The sequence below is a fragment of the Camponotus vicinus genome, unplaced genomic scaffold (genome assembly GCF_025532165.1).
Source record: "Camponotus vicinus isolate PSW18456_S1 unplaced genomic scaffold, iyCamVici1.0 SCAF_9, whole genome shotgun sequence".
NCBI lineage: Eukaryota > Metazoa > Arthropoda > Insecta > Hymenoptera > Formicidae > Camponotus > Camponotus vicinus.
The window spans coordinates 8,772,582-8,791,543 of NW_028141981.1; the positions used below are offsets into that span (position 1 = coordinate 8,772,582).

The window sequence follows — 18,962 nt, forward strand, 5'->3', positions numbered from 1 at the left end:
CGTAGAAACTCTACGCGTTGATGACAATTAATAACCAGCATAAGAGAGTTGTATAGGTGTACTAATCAGCGTTGCAGAAGTCCCGTTAATAACATTTCAACGCGAAGTCTAATTCCCGCTACTCGTGTATATCGCGAAATCGGTACCTTTTGACGAAGCGAGAATTTTTCTACGCAGTGCACGAAGCGTGATTCATTGCGCGTAGACGTATGCGAGTACCTCCCCTCGAGATTGCGTTCGCGCAGATGACGAGGCGAAGCTCGGACTCGTCGGCGTTGGCGCTAAGAATTTTCTCATACGCCTGCAAATCACTGAAAGTAATTACAATGTTCCGCGGCGAGACGCGTCAACCTGTCTATTTTCCAGCGTTTTTCCCGCGAGCGATTGCGTATCTAAACGCGTATCCGCGGTGTGACGTTGGCGCAACTTTTTTTTTCTCCCTTTGCGCGTTGATCCGACTTGGGTGTATGAGAAAGGATACGTGTCTATGCAGCAACGGTGTATGTCGCGGCATTTATCGAGCGGAATTCATCGTCGAGTAACAGCACATTAATCGGTGTCTTAACACCCTGAATGTCACGACCGGTACGATATAACCGGAATGAATGACCCGTTCCATCCACATACGTATAAAATGTAAACCAACTATATTTAATTACATATATGATCAGAGTAAAGAGTCAATTAAACGCGATAATGAGTATATTTGTCAGAAATTGTATTCGCCCGGTATATAATTTTCAACATATGTGCATCTTTTAGACAGATCTCTAAAAAGAAAACGCAATCTCTACATTTTCAATATATTAATTGGCTTTTGCATTGAAATTAAATTATTAATCTACATAGCTATTATAAGATTGAAGCTCGATTTTCTAAAGATAGGAAAGATATTAAAAGATAATAATAAAACCACACGAAATAAATTTGTTTTCATAAGAATCATATTACATGTACAAATAGTAAAATTGAAAAAGCCCTCATATATAATAATATGAAATATAATAGAGCAAGAAGGGAAATAGGATAATTAGAGTTGATGAAAGCGTGGATATTAAGATGCAATTAACAGTTTCATAATTTTATTTCCTTAATTAACCAAACGTTTCGGTTCTTTTACTGAAGAATCTTCATTAGTACTGGTGACAAAAAAAATATATAAATGCATATTTGAATTTTATAATTCGTGTAAATTTTTAATATTTATTCATATCTCTCGTTTTGTCAGTTTATATAATGTATCTTTTTTTCAGTATTACTGAAGATGATTCAAACAAAAGAAGAGAAACTTAATGATTAATTAAGGAAATAAAGTATGAAGATGTTAATTGCGTCCTAATATCTACGCTTTCGCCTCTCATTAGCCTGTACATATATTGCGTGCGTGTATGTGTTTCCTCTTTCCGTTCACATTATCATCTACCTGCGACTTACACGACGCGACGTGAATGAAATCGAATCTTTGAGAAACGCGATCCGGGAACATGTGGCGAGAGATGATAACGGGGGTGCGCAAAGTGCAATAAGCAGCAGACATCTCCGCGATGCATCTCTGACGGACAGGAGCGGACGCGAGAGAGAGGCGAGAGAAGCGCGCGGTTTTTTTTGCCGGGCGTAAATTGTCCCCAGACTTGGCGAGAGAGCGTAATGAGACATGACGCGCGGAATTCCGCGACCGAGGCTCCGCGGTTTAATTCGTCGGCGTGACGCGCCCCCGTCCCCCCCGCCTCCCCCTCTCGTACCCTCTCTATTTATCTTTGCCGGTGGCATGACGGAACGCGTTTTGTCGTCACGTTATGGCGCGCGCTGCGCCGATCGTTTTGTCGCTGGCAATTACGGGACACGAAGTGGGCGGCACATAGCGTGTCGCACGCGCCGTGGCTTTGATGCGCGGATTGCGCGCGATCCCCCGTCCCCCCCTCGGGCGGATGTCGCCCGAGCGAAGTCACGAGACTGTGACATGACACGCCGATGTCACACCGTCTGAGCACCGTCGTCGGGGCCCCCATCAGATTAGAGCGCGGTTAGCCGGCCGTTTAGCGACGCTCGCTTCTTCCCGCGCCGCGGAAACCGGCGCGATTAAGCGACAATAAGGCGCTGCCCCTTGATTTAATGAGCGTTCGTCGGCGCGGAATGTAGAGTTAAACTTGAGCTCGTTAAACGCGCGAGCGAGCGTTGCGTTGCGTTGCGTTGCGTTGCGTTGCGGCACGCGCGCTCTAATTATAGACTCTCTGGACTTTTTGGAAAACGCTCGTCGCGGGTCTTTTCGCGAACATATGGGCAGCGCGAATGGTGTTACAGTTTGCAAGAACGTGATTAAAACGGATCGAGATGTATAGAAACTGAATCACTCGTGCATAGATTTTATTTATTTAATATTATTTTATATTCTCGCACTTACCTCAAGTTTGTCATATAATTTTATTATAAATTAAAGATAATAATAAATATATAATAAATTATATATAATAAATATATAATAAATTATATATAATAAATATGTAATAAATTCTATTATAAATTAAAGATAATAACGTGAGTAATAATTACAAATATATAGGGAATTGAAATGTGTTATTGTTTTTGTAAGAACAGATTATGATGTTTTCAAGTTAAAAAATTAAATTGATTTATTATTATTAGTTTATTTTATTGGGTAGTTGTCTCAAGTTTGTCGTATAATTCTGTTGTAAATTAAAGATAATGACGTTCCTTTTACTGCCGACCGCGTTATCAACGCCCGGAAGGATCGATCGGTCGCTTTCGGAGGCTCGTCTCGCGCGCGCCGGAGGTTGAGGATGAGCGCGCATAAATACATACGGCCATCGGATTTGCATAGGTCGAACACGAGCCTGAACTCCTCGGCGCTTTTACGGCACGGGTTATCCCGCGGCGCGCTCGCGCGCGGTAGCGTGTCGCCCACGAAATTGATACTCGTCGCGAGATATCGCGCTGACGTAAGTGTAATGTTCGGCGAAACGCGTGATTAGGCCACGCCGCGGTGCCTCCGAAATAGCCGACATTGTCATAACGGCATGCCGTTCGTCTACTAAGTCGTATACGGCCGGATAACACCCCCTCGAGGGGAGAACTACCATAATTTTCACTTATCCCCGGCATGAATCGCTTCAAAGTTGCACGAGATATCAGTCTTGATATTGTCTTGTCTTGTCCCGAAAATTTAAAATAAAAGCAAGATAAGCTTTTTAATTAGTTTAAGAGTATCAAAATTATTTGGCTTATCAAGATTACTGATTTTAAAAAAGCTAAAATATATTTATTTATTAATTAGTTGAGAAAAAAATCATACACTATATTATATACGAATTTAAAAATTTTATTTAATAACATAATTAATGATATATTTTTTTATTTAATAAATAAAAATATTTATATTAAATTTAGAAGCTATTAGAGATGTATATTAAATTTAAAAGCAATTATTATAATAAACAATAAAATTTTACTCAATTATTTAGCTATATAAAACTGCGCATACATACCATATATATCGTGTTTAGGAAGTAAATGAATAACATAAAAAATAATAATTATTATCTTAAATTATAAAGATTATGTTAAATATTATTTTAAATAATTGATCAATATTAAATAAAAATTGTTAATAAACTCAAGATAAAATTTTACAAAGATTCACTCAAGTCCAAAACAAAATTTATAAGTTTTCAAAAATTTATAAGTTTTCAAAATTTATAAGTTTTCAAAATTTATAAGTTTTCAAAAATTTATAAGTTTTCAAAAATTTATAAGTTTTCAAAATTTATAAGTTTTCAAAAATTTTCAATACCAACACAATATTTTTACGAATATTGTCTTGTCTTGAGTCTTGTGCAACTCTACTTCAAAGTATCGAGTATGACGTTGAGATTTCCTCCGAATCGCACGATATGTCACGTTGCGCATCCGGAAAACACGAGATTGACTATACTCCGTGAGGTAAAAGAAAGGAGGATATGTGCACTTTGTGCAGGAGGAGTTGCTGATTTTCTTTGAAATTTTCTATAAAATACTTGAAATACTTGAGATATCTATCTTTAAATCGCCTCTGTGGAGCATATTTCCGAGAAATCTTACATCGAAATTCTATTAAAATAAACACTTTAAATAAGCTCCGCTACTTCGGGGATCGTTAATTCTCTATAATTTAGACACGAATGCTTCATCAGCGTCATGTCCTCGAGAGGCCAATTTCGGCGGGTACGAGAATTTCAGGAAGGTATAAATTCGTCATTTTTGCGGTACGACGTTTTAACGATGGCGGTCATTATCCGCACGACCATCGTCGTCGTCATTGTCCGCGGAGAGATTGCGTTCGTATATTACGCCACTCGTAACGTAATATATGCGCAATATGCTTGTATATATTACACGCGCGCGTTAAACGTATAAATACACGCAGTCGGTCGACGAGCTTTCTTCCGGGCCGCTCGTTAATGAAGCGGTTCGACTCGTGTTTACCTCGCTGGGCCGACCTCACTTCGTCATTACGCGAGTAGCGGCCTTCGGGGTCTGGAAATTTCGAGCCGTTCATCTTCGCGGCCCCGGCCGCTCGACGCACAGCGCGAATAATGTCACTTCCCGAGTAACCGTGGAAAATCGCAAAGCGATCCTCTCGCGGCGCGCGGCTCGCGTGAAATTCTGATAAATTGCCGCGCAAGGCCTCTCGATACGCTTAAAGCTACATTCGCGAATTTTTATCGTTAATAAACATTCTCTATAATGATTCATTTATTTTTGATAGATATAGATCCATTTTTTCAACAATTAATTGATTTGTCTTCGGTGGAAGCATTTCTTTTTGTAAGAAAGATTCAAATGTTAAAGATAAAATTGAATATTAACTTTACGTAACAATGTAACCGAGACATTCTCGAAAAATTATTATGATGATTAATATATTTTTGTCGTAAAATTTATTATTTCGTGAATTTTTATATCATTAAATAAATATTCTAATTTAATGATTAATTAATTTTTAATAGATATTTCATTTTCTTAACAAATGATTAATCTACATATCTCTAGTGGAAGTATTTCTTTTTATAGAGGAAATTCAGATATTAAGATTAAATGAATATTAATCTTTGCGTGACAACATAACCGAAATACTCTCGAAAAATACATTATATCTAGTTGATGTATTTTTTGTCGTGGAGTTTACTATTCGTGGTATTTCGTGATCTAGACTGCGAGAGAAAACGCACAGGTGTACGATGTTTATTTCATTTGAGCGCGAGATACACGACAAAGACATTCGGAAATCATTTCGCGCGACGACCGCAAAAAGTTTCGCGTCACTGCCGTTTATTATATTGCGGAATGAGTTGAATTAGAAATTAGAAACAAGTTTGCGGCGTTTCGAGTCACAAATTTATCCGCAAACATTGCATCATATTACACGTGATTGTCAGTCGTAACTATTACAATAGTTACTCAATCTGCTTTGGCATCTTTTTTTCAAAACGCGTGTATAGTGAAACTATGACGTAAGCTCAAATTGATGTAATTTTTTGTGCGGTGTAACAAGACATTTTTTTCAATAGCCGATTGTTCGCTGATAAAATCCGCTCAAGGAGTCCCGGTTTCTCGCTTCTTGCTTCTTCCAGTTGCAAGGAATTTCTGATGATTAGAGAGAGAGAGAGAGAAAGAGTCACGTTCCATGTCACGGATCGAACGTGTGACATTTCGTGACTGTGGGAACTTTTTCGTTCACCGTATAAAAAGTACACACCGTCTTTAGTCTCGCGCGATTAAGCAGGATGATCAATTGCACTTATCATATGTCTCGTAGATAGCTTCAACTTTTCACACATAAAATAATGTCGTAATACTTGTAGTCATAAGTATTCTATATGGGAAACATAAACTTACGTGATATTTTCAAATAAAAATATTCATTTCTGTAGGATCTTCTACAGCTCTCTCTATTTAAAAATTATATAAAATTTATAAATTTATAGAATGATCCACAGAAAATTGGACGCGCTATATTTTCTCTCGAAAATATCTAATTTAATCGCATTAATGTAGAATAGCTTCTTCCGTGATGACGAAATTTTTTTATCTGATATTCTCGTCTAAAAATGGAATATTCGAGCGGATATTATAGCGCATGGCCAGTCAGAACGATGATTCGCCAGCGTGGAATTTGGAGAATACCGCGCCGCGTTTTTCGAGAGCACATCCCCATGCCTCGTATAAAAATAGTCTGCCCGATATTACACGCGGCTTGCTCGCGTGAATACCATTGCTACTCTCATGCTAGCGCGAAAAAAATGGTGATAATACTTCGCATCGTATACGCCGGCGAGATAAAATACATCTCGACTCTCTAATGCTTATGTTTCCAGAGTCATTGAATACTTTTAACCACAGCTTTTACGATATATTTACAGTTGATTTTTTCTTTTCAGGAAAAATTCTCGATAAATAAACAAAGAATGTGTAATTACTTTTCATAGTTGTTATAATAATTGTGCATATTAGATATTTTGACAATTGAATCTTAAAAAAGTTTGTTTCGCTTAATTTTAATCGAAATATTTTTTAAAATTAATATTTTAATTATTATTTTTATTTTAATATATTTTAAATTAAATTAATATTTTAATTTTTTGAAAAATATGTGTTAACAATAATGGCGGAAAGACATGGAGAAGAAGACAGGCCGTAATTTAGTGTTTTGCCAAACACGTCATAAGTTATTTTAGAAATTTGAAGATCGATACTTGGATTTGAGAGAATTTAAGATAAAATCCACGCTGATATCGAGTTGATCGATGTCGAATTATTTCCATGGTTGCGGGCTACCGTTACGATAAACAGAAAATATCACGTGCGTCAAAACTTGGGCGCGAAGTAGCGCGTTAACTCACGGACTTTAGGAGTTTGTTATTTCGGTTTTGGCGTTAACTCCCGCGAGCCAACGACAAGAGACATTCGCCAGACCACCCTGAAATCATTTCCTTCTACCTCCCGTGTCCCGCCCCGCCGGTTACTAACTTTCCACACTGCGTCGTGACCAATAGCGGCTGATGGTGCTGATGCCAAACCTTCTGGCACGAAAATAACTAAAACACACGGTGTGTTACGGCAACGGCGTGATGTAAGATTTTCTACGGTATACACAGAGACTCAACGAGGAATACGTTACATACATAATCACGATTGGCGAACAATTGAATTTTGACATACCGCAAGATTGATATCCTTTATGTTTTACGAAGATTACTCGTTTATCTTCGAGGTGCAACGCGGCAAGGTGAAGATGAGAGAAAAGAACGTTCGCAAAAATTGGCGACAGAACGGCGTTACGACGAGTGATAAGTCTGGTAGCGAGGCTGTTTTTACAGGACGTACACAGGCGGATCGAATCGCGCACGCGGCCGCGATTAATCGCGTGGAATTCGTGTCGCGGCCCCGACGAGGGCGATCAAAAAGTCCTTATGTATCGCGGTGAACGGGACGCGCCGCGAGTAGCGGCGCGAGAGAGCCTCCTTTTCTCTCTTTCTCAGCGGGGCCGGCTCCTCCGCAAGAAGAACACTTTCAATGGACCACACGCGCGACGACCTCGCGCTCGGCGAGTGCGCTTCTTACAGGGTCAGAGGCTTATGTCATCTATCTTAGGAAGCTGCTCATATTCAGTCGCGGCGACACTCAAATGCTCCGCTTAGAGCGGGACGTTTATCCGCCGAAAGGACGGTAGGGCCCTTAGGTTGCATCGCGAAGTAATAAACGATGAAACGGATGAGCTCGCTTATTAACCTCTCTATTGTGCTCGAGAATCTCGGTTTAGATATTTATAACGAGCGGTTATTCACAAGCAGAATAGGATAATATTATTCCTGTGTCATAGAATTAAATTTTTAAGAAGGAGTTACTCGAATTCTCTTTTTTTAGATAATTTGAATATAAAGAAATCTTTTTTATAATTTCATTTCTTTGCAATAACTGTTTCCGAGTCGTATATCGTTAAAAATATCTTTCTCATTCTTCGCAAATAAATTTCTTTGTCTACATCTAACGTATAATTTAGTTTATTATCTAATTATAGATCGTCATCAGGCAAATAAAATTTAATGCCTTGGTATAGTCCATCAGATTATATATTTAACTAGACTCATATTTAATTGCATATCAACAAAGAAAATTGCCATAAATCAATTCTTAAATATATTATGCGGAAAGAAATTTATATTGTAATCTGTTAGAAAAGCTTTACTTTGACGCGATAAAAATACATATATATAATTAAATTAATTAATAAATTAATTATTAATGATTATTATTAATTCTCTTAAGTAATAAAAATATTTTGTCATAAAATTGAGATTTATAAAAATTAATGTCTTATACAGATTTCTTGTTAATAGAAAATACATTTTAAATTTATAGAAAAAAAGAGAAGAAAAATATTTGTAATCACAAAATAAAGACGTTTATAGAAAACTTGCGTATTTATTTTATCACAAATAAATAATAAATATGCAAGAAAACCAAATAGTTTAAATATAAAAATGGCTTACTCTTTTGTTACAGTGGCCTACGTGGTTTTTCCGCCCGGATCTTCCGCTTGGCACGCCACTACCGACGAGTCACGTTCCAAATTCGAGTAACGTTTCTACTTCGTCGTCTCTACTATCTCGGACACATCTGGACGTTCCGAAAGGGCCGGAGCCTCCTTCCAATAGCAACAAAGTCCATGGACAGACGCCAACGATATGCACAGTGAGTGACACGTTTGATCATTTGTGATTTGATCCTGCCAACTAGACCGTAATAATTGTGTGGTCGTGGTCTTGCTAATATATAGATCTTACAAGTGACCAAGTCAAAACTATATATACATTGATATTTTTACTGAATCAAAAATATTGCTGCGTATTTATAGAAAAAAATTTAAAAAAAAGTGTAGAATTGAATCAATCTCAAAAATAAAAAAATATTAGTAATGACGAATAGATATTAAGAATTAATAATGAAACGACATAATAGCGATCGTAAAAAAAGATATTTCGATAGAAGAGATACATACGTATAATATATTATGTAGAAGAAAGAATGGACGAAAATTTTTTTTTAATTGTATGTGTAAGAAAGCGAATATATTTATTTATTTATTGCACATAATTCTCGCCTTTCGGCTTAGGATGGCTTCCAGTCTGTACATTCATAATAGTTTTTACACAAAACATCTCCCCGCTAAATCAACCAATTACTTAAATTAATCAATTAATCAATTTCACATTTCAAATTTCCAATTTTCCAATTCAAATTCAATATTCAATTTCACATTTGCATTCCAACTAACTCCAAAACTAGATAACTGAATAACTAACCAACTAACTAAATAATTTAATTTAATACAATACCATATAAACTAATATTATCTATATACTATATACTATATACTATATACTATACAATACAGTCTATTCTCTCTTCTGAATCCGCCAACGTTCCTATTCACCTCATCTTATGTTTTACTCTCCTTCGTCTTTCTCCTCTCTTTTTACTCTCTCTCCTTCCATTCTTCTCATCTCCTCTAATCCTCTTCCGTCCCCGTTAAGCAATTCTCCGATCTGTATATTACTCCTTGTTGCTTTACAAGACCATATCATATGTTCCAAACTCTCTATCTCTCTCTCGCATATTCTGCAAATCTTATCTTCTTCTTTCTTCCAATGCTGATTTCCTCTACATTCATTACAAGAAAGCGAATATATATTATAACATTTCGATAGACTGATTTCGCTGCAAATTATTAACAGTTATTTCAAATACAATCGATTATTAAATCATTTAATAATAATTAAATGCTGATAATATGCATGGTAAATGATACTCATTTGCTCGTTGGCGATTTTAATTAATGCATAATATCGTTAATGGCGTCGATTATTCTCGACTATGATTGTTATTAACTTATTTGACCGCAACTTTATGCTGTTACAAACCGCGAGCTGTACGTAAAATCATCTGACGCGCGTGTAACGATACTTTTGCGCGCTCATCGTCAGTGTCGCGTTATTAAAAATGAGCGATCAATTCGATGTTTTGCGCATCTCGCGAACGCGGGATGACGAACAGTTATGTGGGTCGAAGTTTTGCCGCGCGACAAAAACGTCGGTTAATTGAAAAGTATGACTGTTCGCCGGGACTGGTAATAACGCGTAATGAGCAGCAATTTCGTTTAAAATTATGGGTATGTTTGTATCACGCGCGCGAACGGTGGCGGTGAGTTTTATAGCCTTCGATCGAGGTCAATCGTCATTCGTATATCGATCCTATCCTGTTCCGTCGCCAGTGCGGAGCGTAATTTGCGCCGCGAACCTAGTATTTCGTCGCGATAGCGTGTCTGCAGGTGACAGCGGCCTGAAATACGCGCCTAGCACGAAAACAATCAGCTTCTCTACTTATACGCCGTGATTTTGTCTCCTTTATCGTCGATGCCCACCCTACCAGCTCCAAGCGAATAATAATTCTCCTCGTATCTTCTGGCGTGTCATTTTTCAGATCCGTTTTTTGCCGCGTAGTCAAGTGAGTCTTGGTGTCGTAAAAAATTGCCGAAATCATAGGAAGACTAGTATACACGCTATTTTTCGTTTTCTTTTTTTTTATGTGAATGTGTGAGAACAGTTTAGTGATTATATGCAGGTGATCTTTGAAAAAAAAATTAATTAATTAAGGTAAGATATATGTGTGAGAGAGAGAGAGAGAGAGATGCAGCAGCACAAATTTTCGATTTCCCCAAAATGCGTTTCTTTATGTCAAACTTCCCCTTTATTGTCTCGTATCACTATCTTGCACGATTGACACCAAGTCGTCCCGCCTCCGCATTACCCAGTCACGGGAACTCATTTTCTAGACGCGCAGGCTTAACGACCGGTGACATGGCACAGAAACGTACCGAACGTGTAAGTTACGGGCACACGCGATCGATATTCAATTTACAATTTTGTCACAACAATCGTGCTTCGTAGAAAAGAGCGTGGCGTGGCGCCACGTCGATGCTGCACCGTGGGAGTCGTCGGGCGACGAGGCCTGAAAGCCTGAAAACCGCGTGGGCGGCGAGTGCCTTGTTAGAGCGCGCTCGTTAGCGCCGACGATACTCGCCGCCTCGCTCTCCGTTACCGGCGTCACTTAAACGCGATGCTTTTAATAGAGCCACGCGACCGGATCTCGCGGATGTGATGCCTTCGCTGCGCCAGGGGGTCCGTCTTCGGCCTCCCCCTCCGTCGCAGCCGCGATTGTTACGTCGCGTAAATCGCGACGCCTGGATATTAATTATCGCGCGAGATCGCGCCGAATGATTGATCTGGTTGCCGCGATTAAGGACGGTACCCGAGTGGGCGGAGGAGGCAATTTGTATCGGCCCACGGCGTGTATAAGCGACCGATGGCTTCGGACGTACATATCAGAAGTAATTTCGTCCGGGATTATTTAGCTCTCATTCGAACGTGCGATCGAAAGCGAGATAACTATTTAGAAATGCAGCTGCCTTAGAGGATTGCACGAGGTGTCAAACTAGTCTTTAATTAGTTATCGAAATAGTAAGATTGTCAAAATTATTTGGTCTTGTCAAGATTATTAATTTTAAAAAATATGCTAAAATATGTATATTTATAAATTAGATGATAAGACAACCTATATTAAAACACTATATTATATATCCCGACTTAAACAATTTTATTTAATAACATATTTAATAATTTATTTTTATTTAATAAATAAAAGCATCTATATTATATAATGAAGCTTAAACTTTAACCTATATAAAAATCAATAATATATCTTGGTACTATCTTAATATTTTTAATAAATTTTTATTGGCGTTTATATTTTCAAAAATTTTTGTAAAATTCATAGATTATGAAACTGACACGTGGATACTTGCTCCAAATGCGCACCAAGAAGGATGAACGATGTCATTTGAAAGTTTATTTCTCTTGGTTCGTAGCTTTACGAGCAACGCGCGGAAACTGTATATATGATCTCTAGGATCGTCTATTTTTATTTCTCTCATGAATTATCCGTCCCGTTCATTCTCATTGTAATCGTTCGTCCGCGCAGAATTATAAGACGCGGCATATGGTATTATTTGCGGACGTTGCTATATATTTTCCGCGCGTCCACATCGACGCGCACGGTCGCGCTAATAAATGTGCATCTGCGAAAGGAAAAAAAATTATTCCGCTCCGAGAGAAACAGTTACTACAAATTGCGACCGTGCCGAGGTACATAACCGGCGCGTGGTTACGCGATCCTCGATATTCTATCCGGATCGTTAACGGCGATAACACGCAGTGATTTTATTTCGGAGGATCAAGAGAGAGAGAGATACTCGCGGGGGTTGCTCGTTGAAATTCGAGGCACGCGGCGAACCTTAACCCTCGACCACCCCGCGTTCGATTTGGGTAACATAACTATCCACGGTAGAGGAAGAATCAGTTCCGATCTCGATAGAAACGGCGCAATATTTCACGTGGTATCGCGATTCTCTGTTGTTGCCCCAACTCTATTTTCTATTTTCCATTATTCCACTTTATGCAAGGACGTCTCGACTCCTCCAAATAAATCTAATTATCGCGTTATTACGAGAGCGTGTACTTTTCCCGCCTTTATCAGCGTGATTTATATAATATTCGCTTGGATGCGGAAAGAGAGAGCGAATTACTCTTTATTATGCGTGCTTGCACTTCAGTTAAATCGAGCATCTAAGTGCAACCGATATAAGATATTACGCGCTCCGCGGGAACATTTTATATCTACGCACGCACGCCCGAAAGTGGCATAAAAATGTATCTTATATGAGAGATCTAACGAATTTTTATTGCGCGGCCTGGTTACGAGCTCAGTTCCGACCACGATACTTTTAGGGAGATATCGATGCAGTTAAATCGCAAGAATAGAGCTACCACTCACTACTTCTTTCATATATTTCAGGATTTTCGTAGTTAACATATGTCTGAATATGCTATAATTTTTATAGGTCTGGGTGGATTTCATATTGAAATATTTTTAATTGTTTAATTGGCCAATAAAAAATTTTAAAGATAGTTGAGTGTAAAAACATATATCGTGCAAATTATTTTATTGGAAATAATTACATAAAATATGCAAAACCAAAAACTGTAACTGATAAATGGAAATTAACGAGGATGTCGATTTAATTATTCACCATGTGTTGAGAAACCAGTTCGATACTTCTAATTACCATTAATGCATTTTATTTAATTGAGTAATTAGTCGAGATAAACGAAACTCTTAAAGTTAAATCCGGAATTATCATACATAGATTCCTTCCCGATGATTGGTTACGACCTGATTGGAGACAACCGGTTAGCTAGTAAATAAATAACGAGAATGTGCTAATTAAATACCGATCGTACGAAACCGGTTCGCGATTGATGTTTCCGCGATTAATACGAACATTTTCTTAATAGTTTAATAATGGATAAAAATAAAGAAACACAAAGATACGATGTTAAATAAAATAGAAAAATAAAATTTCCGAATCAAAGCTGGGATCAACTTGGTATATTTCATTCTCTTCTTCAAACATCAGTTATTCGGCAAATGAAAATTTAATCAAAACTAAATAACATAGTCGGTACTAAATAATGAGAATGTCAAATCGGACGACGGTTGATTGATAACAGAAGAACCTGTTCGAAATTAGCAATTAACGATACCCAGTCACGATTGATGGGAAAATTTCAAAGTACGAAGTACAATGTAGGTTTCGCAACTTCTTCCTCGCTGCTCGTCGTATCGCATAGTACGTACGATAGCGATGTGTTAAACTGGGACATCCGCGGGGCAAAATCTAATTGCACAGCCGCTTAATTAGATCGTTGGCTCTCGCGCGCGCGCGCAGTCTCGTCGTGCCCTTCATACCGAACTCGGTGTCTGCCCTTAAGATACGGATCGGCCTTAATTCACCGCGTCTACGGGATTAATCTCGCTCGCGCGCGGCGCCGCGGTGCGCTCTAAAATTAGCGCGAGCGTCAATTGAGCGCGGTGGCTGCACACGCACGTGTCGGTATACATAGCACGCATCGATTACCTCATACGGTTTTTTTTCCTCTTTCGTGCGACGTAAACTAGTGCCTTGGATCCGCTTGGATCCGCTTCGGACCGATCTAGGATGGATTTCATTATATCGCTAGGTGTCTTTGATTCTGTTCTCGTAAACGTTTCGCCACTTGAATGCGATGAGTGTACTCGAAATTAGAGACTCTTTTGAAGATGTTTGCATATTCAAATATTGTAAAAAAGATTCCCTCGAAATTCCCTGATCTTCCAGTTTTTTCTTTTTTTATTTTAAGATAAAGAAAATATATTAAACATTTTTTGGTGTAAAAAAGAAAAACATAGAGTCCTTAAATTTCAAGTGTTAGACTTGTAAATGTATTAAAAAGACTGAATAATTTTCATAAGCATTTTTTACTTGCGTAAAACTTTTATTTTTCCTCACGAAAAACTACAATAAAGAATGTGTTCATATTCTTCATATTCAATATTTTGTTAAAATATTTAATATAAAAATAAAGAAAAATATAGATATATATTCATAACATATTTTAAACACATAATTTGATTTGCCAACTGTGTTTACAGTATAAGAGCAAAACTAAAGAGGAGTTTTTTAAAAAATCTTCTGAATCTCAATAAAATTCCATAAAAATTTTCTGATTTTTTTAAGTATAAAAGAAATCTCTGGCAATTCCAGATTTTTCATGTTTTTTTTTTTTTTTCAGGAAATAGCTACAGATAGCTACAATAGGCATGTTATATGTGAGGAAATTAAGGATTGCACATATTTTTTATGTGGAAAATCGATGCTCGTTTTTACATTTGTATTTCGGCTTTAAAACGAGGAATTAAAACTTCCATTTTCTATTATACATGAATGGTGAAACTGAATATTATTAAAGTCCAAAACCAAGATATTGCTGCTATGACTATCGATATCACGAATATTTGATAAAAACAATAATTTCTATCGATATAGTACTTTACTTTATAAATATTTAATTCATAATCAAAAAAAGTGATAATACTACTGATGAATTGTTTGTTAATAAGGATGCCATTAAAAGAAGGCATTATAGTATGCATTTAATCTGTGCATTTTTATCCGCATTAACACATTTGCATAATGGCACCCTACGAATTCATTATGTACGTATGTTTCAAATTGTATATTGGAATTCAGAGACATGCAGATTCGATGTTCAGAGCTCCCGCATGTTATGAAGCTTCTTTCCAGTATGCCTTAATTTACGCGGCAATAAAATGCCCGTAAGATTTGTTGAGCGCGTTTTACGAGATGCTTATTGAATGTCGTACAGTACCTATCGTTAAACGAGAAAACATCCGCATCTTCTTTCGATTATTCTGCGCAAAGCAATAAATCGATTTTCTTCCGGTATTTTTTTCTTTCTTTTTCCCATTTTATTTTTTGTACATTTTACGAATAAAAAAAATCATTTGTTTTATAAATTGTGCAAGAGTACGAATTGGACATATGAAAGATTTTAAAAGTCATAAAAATTAAATACACTTTTTAATATATTTCATCTTTTTGGAAAAATAATTCATTTGTTTGATACCACAAGTATTTTTATAAAAAATGCTTTTGATTTAATTACGTAGAATTTCTTTTTCTAATAAGAAAATATTTTTTAGAAATTACAAGAGAGAGAGAGAGGGACATACTTAAGAACATTTTTATATTGAACCTTCGAGAGACGAATGAGAACACAACGCAGCGCGTTCCATCGGTCGCAAAATAAGATGGCATGCGTCTCATTATTAGGCATTCGACCAGTGACGGACAAAAAACGCAATAATTTCATCGGTGCCGGCCCTAACGACGACGGAGCCGTGACGACAAAAAGCTCAATCTATCAAATTGTCACTGGCCTTTCTATTCCGTAGCTCTCCGCGCCTTCCCTAATAAGCAATCTTCCCGTGGACCTTACCGTAAACCGCCATCCACGACCTGAATAGGTTCCGGACCGGTACTGACCGGCTTCGATCACAGGGCCGGTTCTCCTTTCTTCGACAAGTTCGCCGCGAGTTTTCGATTATGATTTTTTATTTTAAAAAATAACGTTGATTCGAGACAGGATAAGTTTAATATCATAAAAGACTTCAAAGAATATTTTTTTAAATATTTATTAATTATAGATCAAAACGAGAATTGCAAATTTTTCTCGCGTGTTTCTCCACTATAAATTTTCGAGGCATAATTTAAAATATATTATGAAAAAATTAAAGATACATGCGAAGAGAGAAATCTTCCCATCGAAACACAGTTACGTTAATTTGTCGTATTGAAATATTTTTAAAACATATTCAGATATTTTCCATTTTTTCCAAATCAAGTATCTCGAAGCGGTCAGGATCAGGAATCCTTTGTCACATTTTCCGCTAATATTTAAATCCTATTAATAAGTACTCGCGCTTTCGACTTCATTTCTAATCGAGCGTGCACGAGCGGCTCGCCGTCCCTGGACATACAGTGTATGTTCTCCTCGTGTATACAAGCTACCAGATGCCAGGCACGAATCGGTAAGAGAACGGACGCGTCGGTAGTCGTCATCGCGTCGTCGTTCGCAGACGGACAACCCGGCGGTTAATAACCGGCCGATTTTTGTTCGTCCTCTTTCGCGGCCGGAGAGCGTTGCGGCTCGGCTCTGCTCCGAAGTCACTTTGCTAATAAGTCATTTGCCGTGCTGCGTTGGATGTCGCCGCCCGCTTATGAAGGCGTCCCTTCATAGCGTGCACAAAAGGATGTTTCATTAACCTAAGACATTTTATCGCGGACGGTTAATTATTTCCGAGAAGCGATACGCGATGCGTTGCACGGCGCCGCGGCGCTCCGGATTTTCTATATCTCGCTCCTTCTTTCCCTCCATGTGCTACGCTATTTTTCTCCTTTTGGAATTTTTTTCTTGTCAAAATATTACGACAATATATAACTACTGTATATTATTATAGGTTTTAAACTAGATTATTACGTTATTATTAGGCAAATAATACGCGAGAGTATTATTTTCGTTATCATCAGCCACATCGCACTTGACATATAATGCTTTTAAATCCTCGAAAGAGCGCGCGCTATTTCTTTACGAGCGACGTTTCAGCTCGAAATGGCAAAATTAATCTGCGGAGAATGCGCGCGCAGCATTTCCGTGCATAAAAGATCTTTATTTCCCGAGTGGACGGGTTTAACGATGTCGAAGTCTCGGCGAAATGGAACCGATGCCGGGAAGGTAATAAACGGATCACACTTGTATACCGCGCGTGTATACGTCAGTCCAAGCTAGATACATCGAGCCAAGAGGCTCTCACCTGCGTGAGCGGGAGAGACCGAGTTTAATCGCGAAGTGGAACGGCTTTTTGCGTTTTTACGCACGCGAACGTAGAATCGTTCGGTGATCGTTAGCGACTGTCTGTATTTATCCTTCTTCTGCATTCATTCTCCTCCTTCGTGTCAACGCCTGGAAGACTGTCATTGAATTATTTTATTTTTTTGCGCGGTTTAAATCTCTCTTATGTCTTCTGTGAAAATAAATACATTTTTATTTTATTTTTGTCCGGTATTTTTCTTTTCTAATTTATTTCGAAATAATTAACTTTTCAATTATTGTTTATAAAAATACTTTATTTCTGATAAAAATTTAATTGCACATAAATTTTATGTCTCAAACGGAACGTACGCGAGATAATGGGAACGTATGGTAATATATTGGGAACACCGATCTTTCCGGCACTCGAGGTGGTCTCTCTGGCGGCTTCCAGCTCACGCCGATCGAGCGTAACTTCGCGCTTTCGGCCGTATCATTAATGGTGTCACGTATGCCGAACAGTGTACATACCGTCTCATCATGGACAGTAACCCAAGGCCTGATGTAAAGATTTCGCAAAAAGGGGAGCGTTCCTCGTGCGCTGATAAGAGACGGGCGGGCCGCCTCTCGGGGACAGGGGCGTCGGGGCCCCCTCGAATTACGACGTCGCAATAAATTTAATAAAGCCGGAATTAATGTATGGTTGCTCGTTTCAGCTGAGAGCACGGCGCTCCTTATACTTACATCCCGCGCTTTCGCCTCGAAATTTAAAACGCGAGTGCGCGCGCACCGTTTAAAATGTAATACGCATAAATTGCCACGGTAAGCGTAAGAAATTTTTATCGAATTAAATAGGTCGCGCGTTACGTAAATGTGGTTATATTTTATCGGAGGTTTAATTCCGCGCTTGCAATTTTCATTCCACTGAATTCGCACGGGTTTTACGCGAAAAAATACGCATTTTTTACTGATTACGGTTTATCTTTTATTTTTTGCTTTTTTTTGGCAATGAAAAGATATTCATTGCTCGCTATTTTTATAGAACTGTCATTTCATTATTTACATCTTTGCGAAACGAAATGCGATAAACGGAGTTTCTGAAAGAATCCTAACAAGAGAGGAGATCTGTAGTGGTAGCAGCGGGTTAGAAGAGGTCGATGAGTTTAGGGAGAGCGGGAGGGATGCGATGGTAGTCCTGGAGAAACATCTGCGCCCTTAATTATTTTACAGATTTAGTAGATCGTTATGGCTTGTAAAATTACTGCCAATTTCACGCCTCTAAGCTTATTTTATCCGCGCGTTAGCTGCCTATCGGTGCATCGCCGCCGAGGCTTCCCGAAGGATATTGGGCATCCTTCGCGGCTAAATTAATGGCTCCGTTGTTTATGACTGCGTCGGCACCGGACACGCAACGATTCCGTCGCGAATTCCCGTAAATACCCCCCGATAATGCGATTCGCCCGCGCTGCCTCTCATCTATTCTTTCTCCTCTCCCGTCTCATTATCCTGTTCCGTCCTCTTCCTTCTCTCACTCTCTGTCTTCCTTTCTTGCCAGAAAACTCGTCAGACGACGATTCTGTT

General features: G+C 38.3%; 2 protein-coding genes across 5 annotated transcripts in view; one reads left to right on the forward strand and one right to left on the reverse strand.

Moving 5' to 3' along the window:
- The window catches only part of LOC145976650 (uncharacterized), a 279,978-nt gene that overhangs the window by 63,153 nt on the left and 197,863 nt on the right, over positions 1-18,962 (reverse strand). The window lies entirely within an intron of this gene.
- LOC145976649 (uncharacterized) overlaps positions 1-18,962 on the forward strand; it is a 247,172-nt gene that overhangs the window by 18,096 nt on the left and 210,114 nt on the right. For all 3 annotated transcript variants that reach the window (XM_083107879.1, XM_083107881.1, XM_083107882.1), the window contains exon 2: positions 8,560-8,748. In XM_083107879.1, coding sequence (XP_082964005.1) covers positions 8,560-8,748 — 189 coding nt within the window. The remainder of the gene's footprint in view (positions 1-8,559; positions 8,749-18,962) is intronic.